The following is a 23,589-nucleotide window of genomic DNA, read 5'->3' on the forward strand; positions in this document are numbered from 1 at the left end:
CCACTTTCTTTTTTTTTAATGAAAAATGTTTAGCTTTATTAATAATCAGGAGATTGAGACCAGAATGAGGTACCATTTTATATACAGCCAGGTGACAAAAATTAAGAACAATGCTTTCTGAAGAAAATTTTTTTTTATTTTATTAGCACATAATGTATTTTTTTTCTCAGAGGCACAAGCATTTGATTTATCAGTCTTACGCAATCCTTCATTGTATTTAACCTTATTTTTTTGTATGCACATAAGTTTTCCTTTCTTTAAAATTTTGAGATACAGTTTCTTCTAACAGACCAAAATATACCCTAAGTCTAGCATATGGCTTTGTTCTAGTCTCCAGCCTGATCACATTCTTTTTTTTTTTTTAATTTAATTTTTTCTTTCTTTTTTCAACCAATTTCTTATATTATCAGTTCCTTTTTAAAAACCTTTTAAAATTTTTATCTTTAGTCATACTCCATACCTTCATTGTGTTTACATCTACAGCTTTCTTTGTCTAGTTAACTCTCCAAACCTGACCATGCATTCCTCACTCAAAACACTTTCTCTTGATAGAACAGCTATCATGCTTTCATAACATCTTACACCAACTTTTATCATGTAACTTACATTAATTTATGTCTTAAATTCCAGGAGGAAAGGACTGTGGTATTATTTTTCCAAATTTGAATCCCTAGCACACAGTAGTGATCGGCACAAAAACCAACCATTTGCTGAATGGATTAATTAACTAATCAAATTGGAGCTACTTGGAATGATGCTGGTTCTTTTTGAAGTTAAATTTTTATATCATTCAAATTTCCTTTGTCCTTAAAGTTTTCATATGAAATTCAGCATAAATCCAATAATATCCACCTTATTTGTCTCCATTTTCTACTTCCTCCCATTCTATCTTCAATACCAGTCTAGAAACCGGGTTTTTCTTTAAACCTTAATATCTCTGTATATATTATGCCTAGGATCTTCTACAGAATATACTTGGCTTCTAATAACTCTTAATAATACAGTAATTTCTGTCTTATAAGCTTGATATTTTTAATAAGAAGTAGTTTTAGAAAGACTTTGCTGGCAAAATAATAATAGAAGGTCGTTTCAGAAAACCGGGGCTACCAATATGGTAATGTGTGATTTTTCTGTCAACATTATGAATATTCTTCATGTTCAGAATAATTTGTTCACTAGAGAGATGCTCTATATATCTATGTAGAAAATATTAAAGATGTAGTTCACATAAGTAGTTATTAAATACCAGACCCATTTCTTATAATGACAATGGTCTACCCCCTAATCCAAAGGTACCCACCTTTCCATTTAAAAAATAAGTAAAACCCAAGTATGACAAATGGAAAAATTTGGAAAACTTAGTTCAGAACTCAAATTTATTTCCCTTCATTGTTTTTTAAGATTTTATTTATTTATTAGACAGAGAGAGAGAGGGAGAGCAAGCACAGGCAGACAGAATGGCAGGCAGAGGCAGAGGGAGAAGCAGGCTCCCCGCTGAGCAAGGAGCCCGATGTGGGACTCGATCTCAGGACGCCGGGATCACGACCCGAGCCGAAGGCAGCTGCCCAACCAACTGAGCCACCCAGGCGTCCCTCCCTTCATTTTTTAGGAATAAGGGCACTATTGTACTACAAGAGTCAAAAGAGCAAGATACCATGGTGGCAAAAGGTAGGACAGGAAAAGGAAAGAAAATGAAAGAGAACACCAGTTCTTACCATATAATTTACATATTATATCATTTAATCTTTACAAGATCCTTTCAAAGTATTCAGAGTATTATTATCCTTAAAGCTCAGAAGAAGAAACCAAGGCCACAGATTTTAACTTTCCCAAATTCACCCAGCTAATCAACAAAGCCAGTATTCAAGCAAGGTCCCTCTTCAGCCAAAAGCAATGTTTTTTTCTCTACATTGTCTTGACCCATATTGAAAGTAAGAGACATCCCAGCCAATTTCAACTCGAATAAAATTAACCCTTATAAAGTCAAAATGTCAGGAAAATAAGGTGTGGTATCTTGAGAAGTATAAATAGTAAAGTTCAAAAAAAGGTAAGCAGTACCAAAAAAGAAATTTTTAAATTCCTATGGAAAATTATGAGCAACCATGGTAATAAAGCCAAATTGCCTTTCCAAGTTTCTATAATTAATTTAGTATTGAAAAATCATCATTCTTTTTTCTATCTTCTGTTACCTTTGATTTAGACCTATTACACAGAGAAGAAAACATGTATTTTCTTAAGGAACTAGATGACTTTAAAACTGTCAAATCAGGAGTCTTTGATGTATTTAATTATATATCAACTCTATGTTGGTTGACACAGGGAATTCCATCAAGATTTACTCAGGGGACCATGTTTGCACTGGTTGGTGATCTCAGTCTATGTTCTCATGAATGCTTGATCATAATGATCGTAATGACATTTCTGGGGGAAGTCTCAGTGGAAAGAAGATAAATAAAGATAAGAAAATATAAGGAAGTCAAGAAATGTATAGCTACAGACAATCAAGAATTGAGTAATATCTCATTGACCTGACATTTAAAGGGAAATATACCCTAATAGGTATAAAAAATCCTGTAATTTAGGAAAAACCCATTGTAAGGAAGAAAAGAGTAAGGCCACAAAAGAAGACACTGTGATAGCATAGAAATTCCTTGGTACTATGGAATAAAAATAAATTTAAAAATGTAGCAGGGAATTGTGTTGGGGAGTGTTGTGGAATCCCGAAATGAGCAGAAGATTGCATGAAGTAGTAAGATATAACTGGAAGAAAGGAGAAGAGGCAGGCCTTTTTCTGTTCTATTCCAAACAAAGGCAAGAAATAAATATGTGGCCTACTGATTTTGAAAGAAGAGTGTGTCCAGAAGAAGAAATCTATACATGTAAAGCTGATGCTCTCCCCCTAAAAAAATCTATAGTAAATAATTATATAGTATATGTATGTGAAAGAGAAGAGACATAGATGACTACAGAATTCTTCTTAGGGAAATATTATCTATATACTGAGGAAAATACCTTAAGGAGTAATTAAGATATAAAGTAATATATGAGAGGAGTCCCTGGGTGGCTCAGTCATCTCAGGGTCTACCTTCAGCTTAGGTCATGATCCTGGAGTCCTGGAATCAAGCCCTGCATTGGACTCCCTGCTCAGCGGGGATTCTGCTTCTCACCCCACTTACATTCAAGCTCTCTCACTCTCTCTCTCTCATAAATTAATAAATAATCTTTTAAAAAAAGAAAGAAAGTGATATATGAGGGCACAAATCAGCAGACAGAAATTTATTACATTCAAGTGAACAGGAATTTAAGGATGTGAGGGAGAACAAGGAGAGTAGGTAGGGAAAAGGATGTGGAGAAATAATAAGATGAAGTTGTTAAAGAACTTTGAAGGTTTCTAATATACAGATTAGAGCCACTCAGCATATAGTGTTACAGTACAGAACCCCCTCCCTTCTACGTCCCCAAATTTCTGTAAGGTTTGCAATATACATAAATATGCCTTGTCTGGGAGTAATGGACTCTGTGTGTGTGTGTGTCTGTGTCTGTCAAAATCAAAAATCAAAAAAGAGGGGGACGGTCAATTTCCAATTAGCATACTATAAAATAGGGATAGAAAGACCATTCATAAACTAAAACAATTCAGTGGGAGCAAAATCTTGGAACCAGAGATGATCCTGAGAATATAAACCCCATAGAAATCTTGGGGGAGAATATTATAGTTGATAGGACATAGAATTAGGGTTCAAGCCAATTATATCTGGATCTTAAGGGCAAGGAGATCCCAGCAGACAAGTGATTTACAACCAAAAGTAAGTGGATTGTGAGTAATTTAAAAATCAATGTTAAAAAAATATAAAAAGAAAGAAAAGGAATGAAAGAAAGCAAGCAATTGCCACTTGGAACTCTTATGGGGTTATTAAAAGTAAGTCATGCCAAGCCAACCTCATTTCCTTTATAGCTGCAGTTACTAGACTAGTAAATCTACAATGCCACAGATAATACATCTTGATTTCAGCAAAGCCTTTAAGAAAGTGCTTAATGATGAAATAAACACGGTTTATACAATAGCCTAATAAAGCAAGTCTGAGGCTCATTTCAACAACTTTACTCAATGTTAATGTTTGGAAGGAGCATGATAGAAGAGGAGTAGGAGATTGAAATACCATCCGGTCCCAGGAGTTCAGCTAGACAGTTATCAAACCATTCTGGTCACCTACAAATTCAACAGGAGATAGAAGATAAGAAGAACAGCAATTCTAGGAACAGGAAATCGACCTCTTTCCAGAAGGTAGGACATGTGGAGAAGTGAATCCGAAACAAGAGGAATATAGACTGTGGGGGGGAGGGGCCAGTTCCTGGCAAGGAGAGCAGTGGAGCACAAAATCAGAATTTTTAGGAGTCTGCTACACTGACGGATGTCACTCCAAAGGCTAAGCGGTTGGGTGGGGTCCTCACAGGGACACTATGGTCTCAGGACCAGTGAGGCAACAAGTCCGGCGGTGTCTGAGTGTGGCACAGCTGCCAGGTATCAGAACGGGAAACCAGTTGCAGACACGGAGCCAAGGAGTGGGCTCTCAGCTCAGGGTTACCTTAAACAGTGATTTGAGGCACAGTCCGGTCACTACTCTTCAGGCTGGGACCACACAAGTAGAAGATCCAGAGAAAGCCCCTCCTTCCTCCTCCAGGAGGACAGCGCAGGAACAAACTGCAGGAATCTGCTGGGTTTGGAAACTCCAAACAGGGCCATGCACCAGACAGAAATGCTCCATCACGGGCCAGGTGAGACAGAGAACAGGGACATGGGAGTGATTGACTGCTTTTCTCTGAGAGCACACTGAGGAGTGGGGCTCTGAGCTCTCTGCTTCTCTGGGCTGGATATTGGGAGGCCGCCATTTTCACTCCCATCCTCCAAAGCTGAAAGGAAAGCCTTCAGGGAACAAAAGCTAGCAAAAGTGAACCCAAGCAGATTACTTAGCCTGGCCCCTGGCAAGGGTGATGCAATTCTGCCTCAGGCAAGGACATCTGAGAATCACTACAACAGGCCCTGCCCCCAGAAGATCAGCAAAAACATCTGGCCAAGACCAAGTTCACCAATCAATGAGAACTGTGGAACTCCAGAGCTAGGGGAAAGCAACATATAGAATTCATGACTTTTTTCCCATGATCCTTTAATCTTTCAAAGTTAAATTTTCTTTATTGTTTCTTATTCTATTTTTTAATTTTTCCTCTTTCCTATTTTAACATATTTAACTATTTTATCTTATCAATACCCTTTTAAAAATCTTTTTAAATTTTTATTGTTATTTTTCTCCCTTCATTGTATTTAAACTTATTTTTTGTATACATATAGATTTTTTTTTCTTTAAAATTTTGTGATACAATTTCTTCTAACAGATAAAAATATACCCTAAATCTAGCACATGGGTTTGTTCTAGTCTCCAGCCTGATCACATTCGTTCCTCTTTTTTTTTCTTTTTTCAACCAACTTCTTATCTTATCAATTCCTTTTTTAGAAACTTTTTAAATTTTCATCTTTACAGTCATATTCCATCCCTTCATCATGTTTACCCTTATTGTTGTATATATGTAAGTTTTTCTTTCTTTAAAATTTTGGGAGGTAGTTTCTTCTAACAGACCAAAACACACCCAAAATCAAGTATGTGGCTCTGTTCTATTCATCAGTCTCTCTCTCTCTCTCTCTCACACACACACACACACACACACACACACACACATTTTATTTCTTTTCTTCTTTTTCCCCCATTCTTCTCCCCCTGGTTTTAGGCCTCTTCTGATTTGGTTAGTGTATATTTTTCTGGGGTCATTGTTACACTTTTAGTATTTCATTCTCTCAATCACCTATTCTTATCTGGATAAAATGACAAGACAGAGAAAACACACACAAAAAGAACAGCTAGGGACCTAATCAATATGGACATTAGTAATATGTCAGAAACAGAGTTCAGAATGTCGATTATCAAGGTACTAGAAGGGCTTGAGAAAAGCATGGAAGATATTAGAGAATCCCTTTTGGGAAAAATAAAATCCCTTTCCAGAGAAATAAAAGAATTAAAATCTAACTAAGTTGAAATTTTAAAAAAGCTATTAATGACGTACAATCAAAAATGGAGGCTCTTACTGCTAGGATAAATGAGGCAGAAGAGAAAACTAGTGATATAGAGGACCAAATGATGGAGAATAAAAACGCTGAGCAAAAGAGAGCCAAACAACTACTTTAACATGAGGGGAGAATCGAGATAAGTGATACCATAAGATGAAACAGTATTAGAATAATTGGGATCCCAGAAGAAGAAAGAGAGAGAGAGGCAGATGGTATACTGGAGCCGATAATAGCAGAGAATTTCCCTAATTTGGCAAAGGGAAGAAGCTTAAGAATCTAGGAGGCACAGAGAACCCCCCCTCAAAATCAATAAAAAGGGTCCACACCATGTCATCTAATAGTAAAACTTACAAGTCTCTGACAAAAAGAAAAGCCTAAAAGCAGGACAAGAGGTCTGTAACATAAAATGGTAGAAATATTAGATTGGCAGCATGGGATCCGAAAGGGCACATGCACCCGAATGTCTATAGACGCAATCTCCACAATAGCCAAGCTATGGAAAGAGCTTAGATGTCCATCAACAGATGAATGGATAAAGAAGAGATGGTACCCAGAGGCAAATAACATTATATGTTGTTAAAAAAAGAAAAAAATGAAAATGCCTTTTCCTATTACCTTGGTTCTGTGTTCCTCAAGAAAGCAAAACTAGGAACAATGAATGGAAATAGCAGGAAGGCAGCTTTAAGCTCAGTTTGAGGAAATTAGAACAGTTCTAATTAGAAATTAGACAGTTCTAACAATTAGAACTGTCCAAAGTCAGGTTCACTGTCTCACAGAATTGAGACTGCTATTACTGTTAGACAGTTGTGTATTGCACACTGTATTGTAGGAAAGAGTCTAATCTACATCAATAAGATATTAGACTGTAAGGGCCCTGACATTTTTCCTCCAAAATTTTTTAATCCAAGAAGAAATTTAATATATTAATAAATATTATTAGAAATACAGAAATATTCTACGGGGCTCCTGAGTGGCTTAGTCAGCTAAGCATTCAACTCATGGTCTCAACTCAGGTCTTGATCTCAGGGTCGTGGGTTCAAGTCCTATTTTGGGCTCCATACTGAGTGTGGAGTTATTTTTAAAAAGAAAGAAAAAAGAAATATTTTAAACCACTATTTCCCAAAGTATGGTCTGAGAAATTTCCAGGATTAACATATTATAAGGGTCCTAAGGTTAAAAAATTGGAGAAACTCTGAGTTATGCAAATTAAATACATTTCTTCACTTCAATATTTCTCACCAACTTTTATGTGCTTATGTGCATCAAAAATATTCAAAGAGAATTTCTATATGCAGCACTGACCATAAAAAAAATCTTTTCTTCCAGGTTGCATATTTATAAGACAGGGTCTGTAGAATACTTTGGGGTGGAGGGAATGTTATGCCAAATAATTCTAAACTTGATGACATTCAAAAAATTCCGTTTGTCCATTTTTGTCAAAAGAATTCAGTTAATGATGCAATTTAAATATTAATTTTGTGGGATGTCTGAGTGGCTCAGTAGGTTGGGCAGCTGCCTTTGGCTCGGGTCATGATCCCAGGGTCCTGAGATTGAGTCATGCATTGGTCTCCTTGCTCAGTGGGGAATGTGCTCTCCCACTGCCTGCCACTCCCCCTGCTTGTGCTCCCCCTCTCTCTAACAAATAAATAAATAAAATCTTAAAATAAATAAATAAGGGTGCCTGGGTGGCTCAGTGGGTTAAAGTCTCTGCCTTCGGCTCAGGTCATGGTCCTAGGGTGCTGAGATCGAACCCCATATCGGGCTCTCTGCTCAGCAGGGAGTCTGCTTCCCTTCTCTCTCTATGCCTGCCTCTCTGCCTGCTTGTGATCTCTGTCTGTCCAATAAATAAATAAATTCTTTAATAAGTAAATACATATGTATATAAATTTTTCATAACAAAGAAATAATGAAACACTATTACAATTCACCACAAAAGGTCTCCCCTTTTTCTTAGATGAGGTAACATTGTTGTACTAAACACACTGATAAGTATCTTAAATGATGTACCCTAAACTCAGTCTCTGATACCAACAAATATAGGAGAGAGTAGTTAGACATATCTGAATTCCTTTAATAATCTATTATAAGCCATGAACTTGTCTATACGCTTGTGAAAGGTATTTATAATTAAGGTTGTCCTAACCCATGGAGTACTATATTCCAAAAAGGGTTTTTTTTTTTCCTATCACCTTGAGCAAATTTCTTAAATAAATATGCCTGTTTTTTTTTGAAATTTAAAATAAAAATCATAATCATATGACTGTTGTTGAAGACTGAATTAAGAAGATAATCCTGCATCATGCTTATTAGCATATTATAAAAACTCAGTAAATATTAACTATAATTTTATTGCAAAAAAATAGTACTTTGTTTTGTTTTGATCTTCAGTTATTTCCTGCTTCATTTGAAAGACATAATGTGTGTGAACTACCCAGCACTATGCCTAGCAATTAGTGGTACTCAACTAAAATTGGTAATAGAGGTATTTGTGGTCTTGAATATACACACCATTACTTCTTAATCAATTATGAGGATAGCAATTTTTACCTGAAAAAGCCTTTCATTCTGCTCTATCTCAACAAATCTAGAGTCTAAAATACCGGAAAACTGGGGTCACTAAAACTATGAATTACCTGGCACTTAATCTTTCATACCTTACTTCTTGATTACAACATTTCTTAGCATCTGTATTCACATATGAAAAAAAAAATGAATGTCATAAATGTTTAGGGATTTGTCTAGAGTACTATTTTCAGTATCTAACAAGAACCAAGAACCAAGAAACACTACTTAATTATCTCACCTACAAATCCACTAGTATACAGCTTCTGAAGATAAAAACTATACTCTTTCCTAAAAAACTTTTTCCTATACTCTTTCCTATACTCTCTCCTTATCTAAAACAACAAAAAAGTGCCAGCTTGTTTTCTTACAGTAATAAAACTAACAAAAGAAAAGGAATATGAAATTATAAAGGGAAGGTTCCATTAGTTTAGTGTTATGGTAAGCATTAAAGAGTAAGATAACGATGCAAAGAAAGGTTTAGCTTAGCAATTAGAGAAAATGATTTTAATAAGAAGGTCAATCAGACAAGGCCATCATTTGCTTAATGGAAAAGTGATACTACAGTCATCAGGCACCTTATGAATATGCAGATGTATTTATGGACAGAAGAATAAAAGTCCTAATGCAGGAAATAGATCAGAGACTCCAAAGGATTGTCTGCAATCTTCTCACCTGGACATTATTAATGACTTGGTCAAACTAAATAAATTAAGAAAGTAAAAAGGGCTCTAATAAAATTCTCTTTCTACTAAAACTTTTCTAAATGATTTGTCTAGCAAAATAAAGCAAGCAAGATATCTTGCTGCCTTTGTAGTATCTAAGTAAAATTATATTCTTTACTCATATTAAATCAATTTATACATTTTTCATATGGATTACTACAGATATCACAGACAACCTGCAAACATGCACACTTGATCTTGGATCAAGAGTAGCTGGCAAATAGCATTCATTTATAAAGTAGGACAAACTTTCTTGTGTCTTAAATTTTAAAGTTTTTCTTTTTCAATTATATATTTATTATTTATATTACCTATATAATCCTATTTATTTCTTTATTAGTGAGCCATCTTCTATTTTTCAATCTACCACTGGCTTTAAGACAAACAATCCTAAAATTTGAATAGAACCACCAGAGACCCCAAATAGTCAAAGCAATCTCAAAAAAGAACAGCAAAGCAGGAGGCATCACAATTCCACCTTCAAACTATATTGTAAAACTGTAATGATCAAGACAGTATGGTACTGGCACAAAAATAGAGACACAGATCAACGGACCAGGATTAAAAAAAACAAAACAAAAAAAAAACAAAACTTTATGGTCAACTAATCTTTAACAAAGCAAGAAAGAACATCCAATGGAAAAAAGACAGTCTCTTCAACAAATGGTGTTGGGAAAAACTGACAGCAAAATGCAAAAAAATGAAACTGGACCACTTTCTTATCCAATATACAAAAATAAACGCAAAATGGATGAAAGACCTAAATGTGAGACAGAAAACCATCAAAATCCTAGAGGAGAACACAAGCAGTGTTCTTTGATCTCACCCACAGACAGTGTTCTTTGGCCTTGGCCATAGCAAATTCTTATGAGACGTGTCTCCAGAGCAAGGGTACAAAATCAAAAATGAACTATTAGGACTTCATCGAGTAAATCTTCTGCACAATGAAGGAAACAATCAACAAAACTAAAAGGCAACCTACAGAATTAAAGAAGATATTTGCAAATGACATATCAGAAAAAGAGTTAATATCCAAAATCTACAAAGAACTAATCAAACTGCATACCTAAAAAACAAACAATCCAATTTAAAAATGGGCAAAAGTCACAAATAATCATTTTTCCAAAGAAGACAACCAAATGGCCAACAGACACAAGAAAAGATGCTCAAGATCACTCATCCTCGGGGAAATACAAATCAAAACTACAATGAGCTATCCCTTCACACTTATTGTAATAACTAAAATCAACAACTCAAGAAACAACAGGTTTGGCAAGGATGAAGAGAAAGGGGAACACTGCTGCATTGTTGGTGGTGATGCAAACTCAGTAGGTGCAGCCACTGAGCCTACTGTGGAAAATCATATGGAGATTCCTCAAAAAGTTAAAAATAGAACCACCCTAAGATCCAGCAATTGCACTATTAGGCATCTACCCAAAGAACACAAAAATACTAATTCAAAGGGATACATGCTCCCCAATGTTTACAGCAGCACTACCAACAATAGCCAAATTATGCAAAAAGCCCATCTGTCCATCGACTATTGAATGGATAAAGAAGTTGTGAGATTATATATATATTATATATATATATAATTATATATATATAATCTCACAACTTCTTTATATATATTTTTATATAAATATATAAATTTTATATAAATATATAAATATAAATTTTATATATTAATTTTACGTAAATATATAATATATTAAATGTTTATATATATTTTATATATATATATAATATATATATATATATATATATATAATTTTTTTTATACAAGTCCCTCCCGATTTTCTTCCTGTCTCCCCCATCCCGGCTCTTCCAAAACCCTCTGTGAGCTAGAAACTGCCCGGCCTCCGGCGAGCGCCAAGCCAACCCAGCGCCAGCCTCTGCGTGATGTCACGGGTTGCCAGGCAGACAGCCACACTGCTCCTGCAGGCATAGCAGGGTGGTGTAGCGGCTGCAGTCAGAGGGAGACGTATGGCTGGGAGCCTCCCGCCCTATCTGTCTGCCCAAGTGCTGTATCCAGAAGTACAGAGGAGGACAGAAATTCAGAAGCGGGGACAGAGACCTTGATGGAAAGGGAAGCAGGGAGACAGTGGGGAAGAGAGGAAGAGCACCTGGCTGTCTCAACAGAAGAAGAAGCGACTCCTGATCTTGGGGTTGTGAGTTGGAGCCCCACCTTGGGTGTAGCGATTGGTTAAAAATAAAATAAAATATCTTTTTTTTTTTAAGATTTATTTATTTACTTGACAGAGAGAGATCACAAGTAGGCAGAGGGGCAGGCAGAGAGAGAGAGGAGGAAGCAGGCTCCCTGCCGAGCAGAGAGCCCGATGCGGGACTCAATCCCAGGACCCTGAGATCATGACCTGAGCTGAAGGCAGCGGCTTAACCCACTGAGCCACCCAGGCACCCAAAAATAAAATATCTTTATAAAAAAGAGAGACAGACAAAAATTGAATTGAACCAGCAATGCCTGCATCTGAAGCCCTTTACCGCAGCCTTCAAAGCTCAGCCTGATGTGGCTCTGAACGCCTCTTCCATCCCCTCTTGTGGTCTACCTTGCCTCCGCCTCACTGTCTCTGCACGTCAGCAGGCCTTTGCTGAGTAATATTCATACATATATCTATATATACACATATATATGCTAAGAAAAGAATGAATTCGGCATTTGCAACAACATGGGTGAAACTACAGAGTATTGTGCTAAATGAAATAAGTCAGTCAGAGAAAGACAAACCATATGATTTCACTGAACTGTGGAATTTAAGAAACAACACAAATGAGCAAATGGGGAAAAAGAGAGACGCAAACCAAGAAACTATCTTTTTTCTTTATTATGTTACGTTAGTCATCATACAGTACATCATTAGTTTTTGATGTAGTGTTCCATGATTTATTGTTGTGTATAACACCCAGTGCTCCATGTAATAATGCTCTCTTTAACACCCATCACTGGGATAACCCATATCCCTACCGCCCTCTTCTCTGACAGGATCACATGCACCCCACTGTTCATATCAGGAATGTCCACAATAGCCAAAGTGTGGAAGAAGCAGAGATGCCTTTCAACAGATGAATGAATAAAGAAGGTGTGGTCCATATATACAATAGAATATTACTCAGCCATCAGAAAGGATGACTACCTACCATTTGCATTGACATGGATGGAACTGGAGGGGATTAAGCTAAGTGAGATCAGTCAAGCAGAGAAAGACAATCATTAATATGGTTTCCCTTATATGTGGAACATAAGGAATAGCATGAAGGACATAGGAGAAGGAAAGGAAAAATGAAGTAGGGGGAAACCAGTGGGGGAGATGAACCATGAAAGACTATGGACTACAAGAAACAGAGTCTTAACTGAAGAGGTCAAAAACTGAAGAGAACAGATGGTTGGTAGTGGGGGGACGGGTGAAATAGGTAACAGGGATTAAGGAGTGTACTTCCTTAAAAAACAAAAAAAGGAGTTCACTTGTGATGAGCCCCAAGTGCTGAATCACTAAATTGTATGCCTGAAACTATATGTTAACATTTAGTTACATAATATAACACTATATGTTAACTAGAATTTAAATTAAAAATCTAAAAATTTTAATAAACAAAATAACTTCTGGCTTTGTTCTTTTGAGGTATACAAGAGTTGCACAATCTAATTGAATTATCTGCTGGGTGACATTAAGAAATGAAGGTGAGGTTGGGATGCACTAGGATTAATACCAGTTTCAGAAAATGGAATTAGAAGTGAGAACAATGCCAAGGTAAACTAGCCATCTTTTACTCACAGCTGACACATGCTGCAAGAGACTCATGACATCTATCATGTCTGCGAGGATAAGGAGTCTGGTAACTGCAGCCAACAAGGCACGGGCAGCTTGAACCACAGCCTCCCTTTTGGGGAGATAACATGGATCATCTGCAAATCTCTCAGCTGATACTTTCAGAGCTTCACCTGAAAAACATAACAAAAATAATATACTTTAAGTTTCACCTATACTTAAATGTTTAAGCATTTATCATCTTAATTCCAACTACATTTTATGACTAAGCATAATATTAAAATAGTGTCAGTTGACACCAGAACACAGTTTATAAACAATGGAGTTTAAAATTGGCATTTGTTTTTAATAAAGGCTCTGGAGTTTAAGAAGCATGATACCATCTTCCTGCAAGAGAACTATGTTCAGCTGACTAGCAACATCTACTAGAATTGCTGTCAACTTCTGTATTTGCTGAATCTCATTTGCTGTAAAAGGTTTCATTACTAAGACTTCAAAACAAGAAACAATCTTGTTTATAAAAATAAGGTAAATCTTAATTGAGTTACTTTCCAAGTCAGTGTTAGAGAAGAGCTAGCCTGGACACCTAGGTGGCTCAGTCAGTTAAGAGTCTGCCTGCACCTCAGGTCATGATCCTGGGGACCTAGAACTGAATCCTGCATTGGGCTCTCTTTTCAGTGGAGAGTCTGCTTCTCCCTCTGTCCTTCACCCCACTCATGCTCACGCTCTCTCTCTTTCTCTCAAATAAATAAAATATTTTTAAAAAGAAAAAGAGGGCGCCTGGGTGGCTCAGTGGGTTAAGCCGCTGCCTTCAGCTCAGGTCATGATCTCAGGGTCCTGGGATCGAGTCCCGCATCGGGCTCTCTGCTCAGCAGAGAGCCTGTTTCCTCCTCTCTCTCTCTCTGCTTGCCTCTCTGCTTACTTGTGATCTCTCTCTGTCAAATAAATAAATAAAATCTTTAAAATAAAAAAGAAAAAGAAAAAGAAAAGAGCTAGCCTTCAAAATAGGAACTCTCTGATAAAAGTTTAACATAGGCAGATTTTCCTAAACTGTCAGTATAATAACCTGCATCCTAAACTTAGTCATGGAAATTATATATAATAGTACGTAACTGTTAAAATAATATACCTAAAATTTTTAAGATTTTTTCATTGAAAATACATCTTATGATAAAAGCAATGTGAACTCATTCATTTTTAAAAGTTCACAGTTCAAGGAGGAGTCCAAGATGGCAGAGGAGTAGGAAACCTTAATTTCATCTGGTCTCAGGAATTCAGCTAGATGGCTCTCAAACCATTCTGAACACCTGCAAACTCAACTAGAGGGTGAAGAAAAGAATGCCTGTAACTCTACAAATAGAAAAGCAACCACCTTCTGAAAGAATGGCAAGATGGAAAAAACTCACCTCAAAAAACAGAGAAAGAGGCAGTACTGACTGCCAGGGACCTAATCAGTATGGACATAAGTAAGATGTCAGAATTAGAGTTAAAAATAACAATTATAAAGATACTAGCTGGTTTAAAAAAAAAAAAAAGCATAGAAGACACTACAAAATCCCTTTCTGGAGAAATAAAAGAACTAAAATCTAATCAAGCCAAAAGGCTATTAATGAAATTCAATAAAAAATGGAGGCTCTAACTGCTTGGATAAATGGGGCAGGAGAGAGAATTAGTGGTATAGAAGACAAAATGATGGAAAACAAAGAAGCTGAGAAAAAGAAAGATAAACAACTCTTGGATCACGAGGGGAGAATTCAAGAGATAACTGATACCATAGAGCAAAACAGTATTACAATAATTGGGATCTAAAAGAAAAGGAAAGAGGAAAGGGGCAGCAGGTATATTGGAGCAGATTATAACAGAGAACATCCCTAATCTGGAGAAGGAAACAGGCATTCAAGTCTAGGAGGCACAGAGAAACCCCCCCCCCCCCATCAATAAAAATAGGTCAAGAATCTGACATATGATAGTGAAACCTACAAATCTCAGAGACAAAGAGAAAATCCTGAAAGCAGCTTGGGACGAGAGGTTTGTAACCTACAAGACTAGAATCATTAGACTGGCAGTAGACTGTGCAGGCAAGAAAAGACTGGCATAATCAGTGTTTTAAATGAGAAAACATACAGAAACAGCCTTACAGGTAATACAAAAGCACAAAATTCACATCTTTCAATAATTACTCTGAATGTTAATGGGATAATGCCCCAATCAAAAGACACAGGGTACCAGACTGTATGAAAAAACAAGACCCACTGATATGTTCTCTGGAAGAGACTCACCATAGACCCAAAGACACCTCCAGATTGAAAGTGACAGGGTGGAAAACCATTTATCATACTAATGGAAATCAAAAGAAAGCTGGGGTGACAATCCTTATACCAGACAAATTAAATTTTAAATCAAAGACTGTAATAAGAGATGAGAAATGACACTATATCATAATAAAGAGGTCTATCCAACAAAAAGATCTAACAATTATAAATATTTATGCCCCTAACATGGGTGCAGCCATTATATAAATCAATTAATAACAAAATCAAATAAACATATCAATAACAATAAAATAATAGGGATTTTAAGATCCCACTCATGCAATGGACAGATCATTTAAGCAAAGGATCAATAAGGAAATAAAAGCTTTAAATGACACCCTGGAGCAGATGGACATCACAGATATATTCAGAACATTCCATCCCAAAACAAAAGAATACATATTCTTCTCTACTGTATGTGGAACATTCCAGTATAGATCACATCCTGGATCACAAATCAGGTCTCAACTGGTACCAAAAGAATGGGATCACTCCCTGCATATTTTCAGACCACAATGCGCTGAAACTAGAACTCAACCACAAAAGGAAAGTTGGAAAGAAATCAAATACATGGAGGCTAAAGAGCATCCTACTAAAAAATGAATGGGTCGGGGGCCTGGGTGGCTCAGTGGGTTAAGTAAGCCTCTGCCTTCCACTCAGGTCATGATCTCAGGGTCCTGGGATCAAGTCCCACATTGGGATCTCTGCTTGGCAGGGAGCCTGCTTCCTCCTTTCTCTCTCTGCCTGCTTCTCTGCCTACTTGTGATTTCTGTCAAATAAATAAATAAAATCTTAAAAAAAAAAAGGGGAATGAATGGGTCAACCAGGAAGTTAAAGAAGAATTTTTTAAAATTCATGGAAACAAATGAAAATGAAAATATAACTGTTCAATAACTGTGGGACACAGCAAAGGTAGTCCTGAGAAGAAAGTATATAGCCATATGAGCCATTCTCAAGAAACAAAAAACATCTCGGGCACAAAACCTAACCCTACACATAAAGGAGCTGGAGAAAGAACAGCAAAGAAAGCCTAAACCCAGGAGGAGAAGAGAAATCATAAAGATCAGAGCAGAAATCAATGAAATAGAAACCAAAAGAATAGGAGAACAAATCAACGGAACTAGGAGCTTGTTCTTTGAAATAATTAATAAAATTGATAACCCCCTGGCCAGAATTATAAAAAGAAAGAGAAAGGACCCAAATAAAATCATGAGTGATAGAGGAGAGATCACAACCAACACCAGAGAAATACAAACAGTTATAAGAACATATTATGAGCAACGATACACGAGCAAGTTGGGCAATCTGAAGAAATGGATGCATTCTTAGAGATGTATAAACTACCAAAACTGAACCAGAAAGAAATAGAAAACCTGAATAGACACATAACCAGTAAGGAAATTGAAACATTAATCAAAAATCTCTGAACAAACAAGGGCCCAGGGCCAGATGGCTTCCCAGGGGAATTCTACCAAACATTTAAAGAAGAATTAATACTTATTCTGAAACTGTTTCAAAAAATAGAAATAGAAAGAATACTTCCAAATTCATTCTTTGAGGCCAGCATTACCTAATCCCAAAAACAAATAAAGACCCCATGAAAAAAGAGAATTACAGACCAATAGCCTTGATGAACACAGATGCAAAAATCCTCACCAAAATACTAGCCAATAGGATCCAACAGTACATTAAAAGGATTATTCACCACGACCAAGTGGCATTTATTCCTGGGCTGCAAGGTTGGTTCAACATCCATAAAGCAATCAATGGGGTACAATACATTAATAAAAGAAAGAACAAGAACCATATGATACTCTCAATAGATGCTTAAAAAGCATTTGACAAAGTACAGCATCCTCTCTTGATCAAAACTCTTCAAAGGGTAGGGATAGAGGGTACATTCTTCAATATCATCAAAGCCATCTATGAAAAACCCACAGCAACTATCATTCTCAATGGGGAAAAACTGAGAGCTTTCCCCTAAGCTCAAGAACACGGCAGGGCTGTCCACTATCCCCACCACTGCTATTCAACATAGTTCTAGAAGTCCTAGCCTCAGCAATGAGACATCAAAAATAAACGAAATGCATCAAAAAGAAATGAGCCTGGGTGGCTCAGTCGGTTAAGCGGCTGCCTTCAGCTCAGATAATGGTCCCAGGGTCTGGGATTGAGTTCCACATCAGGCTCCTTTCTCGCAGGGAGCCTACTTCTCTCTCTACCTCTGCCTGCCAAAAGGGAGCACAAGCACTGCTTGAAAAACGAATAAATAAATCTTTTAAAAAGAAAGAAAGAAAGAAAGAAAGAAAAGGCATCTAAATCATCAAAGAAGTCAAAGTCTCACTCTTTGCAGGTGATATAATTTACGTGGAAAATCCAAAAGACTCCACTCAAAAATGCTAGAACTTGTACAGGAATTCAGTGAAGTGTCAGGATATAAAATCAATGCACAGAAATCAGTTGCATTTCTATACATCAAAAGCAAGAGAGAAGAAAGAGAAATTAAGGAGTCAATCCCATTTAAAATTCCACCCAAAACCATAACTAAATCTAACCAAAGAGGCAAAGAATCTGTATTCAGAAAACTGTAAAGTACTCATGAAAGAAATAGAGGAAGACACAAAGAAATGGGAAAATGTTCCATCTTCATGGATTGGGAGAACAAATATTGTGAAAATGTCTATGCTACCTAAAGCAATCTACATGTTTAATGCAATCCCTATCAAAATACCATCCATTTTTTTTCAAAGAAATGGAACAAATAATCCTAAAATGTATATGGAACCAGAAAAGACCCCAAATAGCCAGAGGAATATTGAAAAAGAAAACCAAAGCTGGCGGCATCAAAATTCCAGACTTCAGGCTCTATTACAAAGCTCCAAGCATCAAGACAGTATGGTACTGGCACAAAAACAGACACACAGATCAATGGAACAGAATAGAGAGCCCAGTAATGGACCCTCAACTCTATGGTAAACTAATCTTCGACAAAGCAGGAAAGTATGTCCAGTGAAAAAAAAGACAGTCTCTTCAATAAATTGTGTTGGGAAAATTGGACAGCCACATGCAGAAAAATGAAACTGGGCCATTTCCTTATACCACACACAAAAATAGACTCAAAATGGATGAAAGACCTCAATGTGAGACAGGAATCCATCAAAATCCTTGTGGAGAACACAGGCAGCAACCTCTTCAACCTCAGCCACAGCAACCTCTTCCTAGAAACACTGCCAACAGCAAGGGAAGCAAGGGCAAAAATGAACTACTGGGACTTTATCAAGATCAAAAGCTTTTGCACAGCAAAGGAAACAGTTAACAAAATGAAAAGACAATGAAAAGAGTGGGAAAAGATTTTTTGCAAATGATGTACCAGATAAAGGGCTAGTGTCCAAAATCTATAAAGAACTTATGAAACTGAACATCCAAAGAACAAATAATCCAATGAAGAAATTGGCAGACGACATGAACAGACATTTCTGCAAAGACATCCAGATAGCCAACAGACACATGAAAAAGTGCTCAACACCACTGGGCATCAGGGAAATATAAATCAAAACCATAGTGAGATAGTACCTCACACCAGTCAGAATGGCTAAAATTAACAAGTCAGGAAATGACAGATGTTGGAGAGGATGCGGAAAAAGGTGAACCCTCCTACACTGTTGGTGGGAATGCAAGCTGGTGCAGCCACTCTGGAAAACAGCATGGAGGTTCCTCAAAAAGTTGAAAACAGAGCTACTCTATGACCCAGCAATCACACTATTGGGTATTTATCCTAAAGATAAAAATGTAGGGATACAAAGGGGCACATGCATCTGAATGTTTATAGCAGCAATGTCCACAAGCCACACTATGGAAAGAACCTAGATGTCCATCAACAGATGAGTGGATAAAGAAGTTTTGGTATATATACACAATGGAATACTATGTAGCCATAAAAAAACTGAAATCTTGCCCTTTGCAACAATGTGGATGGAACTAGAAGACATTATGCTAAGTGAAATAAGTCAATCAGAGAAAGACAATTATCATATGATTGTTCTGATATGAGGAATTTGAAAAGCAGGGTGGGGGGTCATGGTGGGTAGGGAGGGAAAAAATGAAACAAGATGGGATCAGGAGGGAGACAAACCATAAGAGACTCTTAATCTCAGGAAACAAACTAAGGGTTGTTGGTGGGGGAGAGAGAGGGTGGCTGGGTTATGGACATTGGGGAAGGTAAGTGCTATGGTGAGTGCTGTGAATTGTGTTAAGACTGATGATTCATAGAACTGTACCTCTGAAGCAAATAATACATTATATGTTAATTTTTAAAAAGAAAATTAAAAAAAAGAATTATCCAACATAAAAAAGTCAGTTCAACTAATGGCATTTGGAAAATTGGACAGCCACATCAGAAGAATGAAACTGGACCATTTCCTTATACCATACACAAAAACAGATTAGTACATAAATGTGAGACAGGAATCCACCAAAATCCTTGAGGAGAAAACAGGAACAAATCTCTCTGACCTCAGCCACAGCAACTTCTTGCTAAACACGTCTCCAAAGGCAAGGGAGACAAAGGCAAAAATTAAATTTTGGGACTTCATCAAGATAAAAAATATTTTGCACAGCAAAGGAAACAGTCGACAAAACCAAAAGACAACCAAAAGAATGGGAAAAGATATTTGCAAATGACATATCAGATAAAGGGTGGTATCCAGTATCTATAAAGAACTTATCAAACTCTCCACCCAAAGAACAAACAATCTAATCAAGAAATGGGCAGAAGGCATGAACAGACATTTCTGCAAAGACATCCAAATGGCCAACAGTTATATTAAAAAGTATTCAACATCACTCGGCATCAGGGAAATACGAATCAAAACCACAATGCAATATACTACCTCACACCAGTCAGAATCACTAAAATTAACAAGCCAGGAAATGACAGATATTAGTGAAGATGAGGAGAAAGGGGAACCTTCCTACACTGTCAGCAGAAATGCAAGCTAGTGCATCCACTCTGGAAAACAGCATGGAGGTTCCTCAAAAAGTTGAAAATTGAGCTACCCTACAACAATTATCATTTCTCACTGATAAAAGAAATTAAAGAAGAAGATCATAGGGAAAGAGGAAAAAATAAAACAAAATCAGAGGTGACAAACCATAAGTGACTCTTAATCATAGAAAACAAACTAAGGCTTGTTGGAGGGGAGGTGGGTGGGGGGATGGGGTAACTGGGTGATGGACATTAAGGAGGGCACATGATGTAATGAGCACTGGGTATTATATAGGACTGGTTGGGGCCTGGGTGGCTCAGTCAAGTTAAGCCTCTGCCTTCAGCTCAGATCATGATCCCAGGGTCCTGGGACTGAGCCCAAACAGAACTCCCTGCTCAGCAAGAAGTCTGCTTCTCCCTCTGCTTTTCCCTCTCCCTCTACCCCTTCCCCTCACCTTCTGTCTTTCGCCTTTCACTTGGTGCTCTCTTGCTTTTTCTCTTTCAAATAAATAAATAAGATCTTAAAAAAACAAAAAAAAGACTGGTGTATCACTGACCTATATGTCTGAAACTAACGATACATTATATGTTAATTGAATTTCAGAGAATCAGTCCAAATCCAACCATTGCTTTCGTTGTAAAAAATGATTTGTAATGGAGATTTTACTAATACAGTAATGTCTCTTTTATTTAGCTCTGCTTTATTTCCATAAAAAATTAAAGTTAAAAGCATAGCCCACAAAAAATTTAACTATGTAATATTATAATTACTTATAGTAAAAGCAAAGAAATGAATATTCTAAACTAAAAAAAAATTAAAAAATAAGGTCCATAAGTGTATAATATGAAAAAGTTCCTCTTCATTTCTCTCCAGGAAAATAACTGTTAAAGAATTTTCACGTGCACTGTTTTTTACGTTTTTCAATTTAAATTTGTTTTTATTATGAAAGTGATAGGTGCTCATTACTTTTAAATAATTCAGCATACTGAAGAGTATAAGGGGAAAAAATTTTATGAAGTCTCTATATGAATCATCCAAAAATTGAGTTCTTGTATAGCCACCCAGAAATTTTTCCACAAATGTATGTTTTATGTGTACATATGTATATAAATTTATATATATAAATTTATATATATTTATATGTACTTTTAATGTACCTTATGAATATATTCACATATTCACATATATTAATATATAAAGAAAGATTTTCTGTCATGAGAAAATAGAGACATTTTTATATGTTATAAAACATGCAGTAGATACAGGTATGGATAATTTTCACAAATATTATCATACTATAAAATCTTCCTACAATTTGTTTCTTCACTTATCAATTTATTTTCTTTTCACACAGGGATATAAATGACCAGGAAACATTAAAGTATGCATAGTAATTAGTCATGTGGGTTTTAAAGATGTTCTGCTTCAGTATCTGTTCCTACTACTTCAGACAAGTCACTTAACTTTTTTATTTTTTCCTCATAAATGGAGCTATAATAACAATACCTATGATATTTATTAAAGTTAATTAAGAACAGAGTGTTGAGCTTAGTAAAGACTTGAATAGCTGTAGTCCTTCTTTTTTTTTTTTTTTTTAATTTGACAGAGAGAGAGAGATCACAAGTAGGCAGAGAGGCAGGCAGAGAGAGAGAGGGAAGCAGGCTCCCCACCGAGCAAAGAGCCCGATGTGGGGCTCGATCCCAGGACCCTGAGATCATGACCCGAGCCGAAGGCAGAGGCTTAACCCACTGAGCCACCCAGGTGCCCCCCCTTTTTTTTTTTTAATTTTTTATTTTTTATAAACATATGTTTTTATCCCCAGGGGTACAGGTCTGTGAATCACCAGGTTTACACACTTCACAGCACTCACCAAAGCACATACCCTCCCCAGTGTCCATAATCCCACCCCCTTCTCCCAAACCCTCTCCCCCCAGCAACCCTCAGTTTGTTTTGTGAGATTAAGAGTCACTTATGGTTTGTCTCCCTCCCAATCCCATCTTGTTTCATTTATTCTTCTCCTACCCACTTAAGCCCCCATGTTGCATCACCACTTCCTCATATCAGGGAGATCATATGATAGTTGTCTTTCTCTGCTTGACTTATTTCGCTAAGCATGAACTGCCCTATGACCCAGCAATTGCACTATTGGGTATTTACCCTAAAGATACAAACGTAGTGATCCAAAGGGGCACGTGCACCCGAATGTTTATAGCAGCAATGTCCACAATAGCCAAACTATGGAAAGAACCTAGATGTCCATCAACAGATGAATGGATCAAGAAGATGTGGTATATATACACAATGGAATACTATGCAACCATCAAAAGAAATGAAATCTTGCCATTTGCCCCTTTTTTTTTTTAAAGATTTTATTTATTTATTTGACAGACAGAGACCACAAGTAGGCAGAGAGGTAGGCAGAGAGAGAGGAGGAAGCAGGCTCCCACCTGAGCAGAGAGCCGGAAGCGGGGCTCGATCCCAGGATCCTGGGATCATGACCCGAGCTGAAGGCAGAGGCTTTAACCCACTAAGGCACCCAGGAGCCCCTGTAGTCATTCTTTTTAATACTTGAATACAACTACACCTTATTGATCTACTATAACTTATTTTACAAGACTTCTATTAAACCCATAAATCATTTCCAACTTTTTCCTATTTCAAACAGTACTACAAAGAATGACTCACATCTTTGCATGCATGAACAAACTTAGCTGGAGGATAAATTCTTAAAAGTAGAATTGCTAAGTCCAGAGGCAAATGAATTTTATGTTTTGTTACATATTGTCAAAAAATTCTCCAAAAACACAGCCATCTCACCAACAATATATTAAAGGGCCTGTCTTATCTACTCTACTTCATGAATATTTTAGTTTTTACTTACTTTACTATTATTTAGCATAATAAAAATGAAATTAATGGTTTTTATTAAATATATACAAAGAATATAAAGAATAGTGTTCTTTATAACAGACAATGCCTGTGAAGAGGGTCTGAGACTGCCTAAACAAGCTAATATGTCACTTTTAGTTCTCTTATCAATACCGAGTTAGACTATTAAGTCAGACACTTCTGAGATCAAATTCTTATTTGCCTCTTCTAGCTCTG

At 36.7% G+C, this 23,589-nt stretch overlaps 1 protein-coding gene and 1 long non-coding RNA gene across 6 annotated transcripts in view; one reads left to right on the forward strand and one right to left on the reverse strand.

The window, feature by feature from the left end:
• Window positions 1–2,501, forward strand: part of LOC116572924 — a 35,950-nt gene extending 33,449 nt beyond the window's left edge. Inside the window, exon 3 of the long non-coding RNA XR_004278552.1 lies at window positions 2,320–2,501. This is a non-coding gene — a long non-coding RNA (uncharacterized LOC116572924). The remainder of the gene's footprint in view (window positions 1–2,319) is intronic.
• CTNNA3 (catenin alpha 3) overlaps window positions 1–23,589 on the reverse strand; it is a 1,797,739-nt gene that overhangs the window by 1,636,243 nt on the left and 137,907 nt on the right. For all 5 annotated transcript variants that reach the window (XM_032312382.1, XM_032312379.1, XM_032312381.1 and 2 more), the window contains exon 4: window positions 13,197–13,363. In XM_032312382.1, coding sequence (XP_032168273.1) covers window positions 13,197–13,363 — 167 coding nt within the window. The remainder of the gene's footprint in view (window positions 1–13,196; window positions 13,364–23,589) is intronic.

This window comes from Mustela erminea, chromosome 14 (assembly GCF_009829155.1).
Source record: "Mustela erminea isolate mMusErm1 chromosome 14, mMusErm1.Pri, whole genome shotgun sequence".
Classification (NCBI taxonomy): Eukaryota; Metazoa; Chordata; class Mammalia; order Carnivora; family Mustelidae; genus Mustela; species Mustela erminea.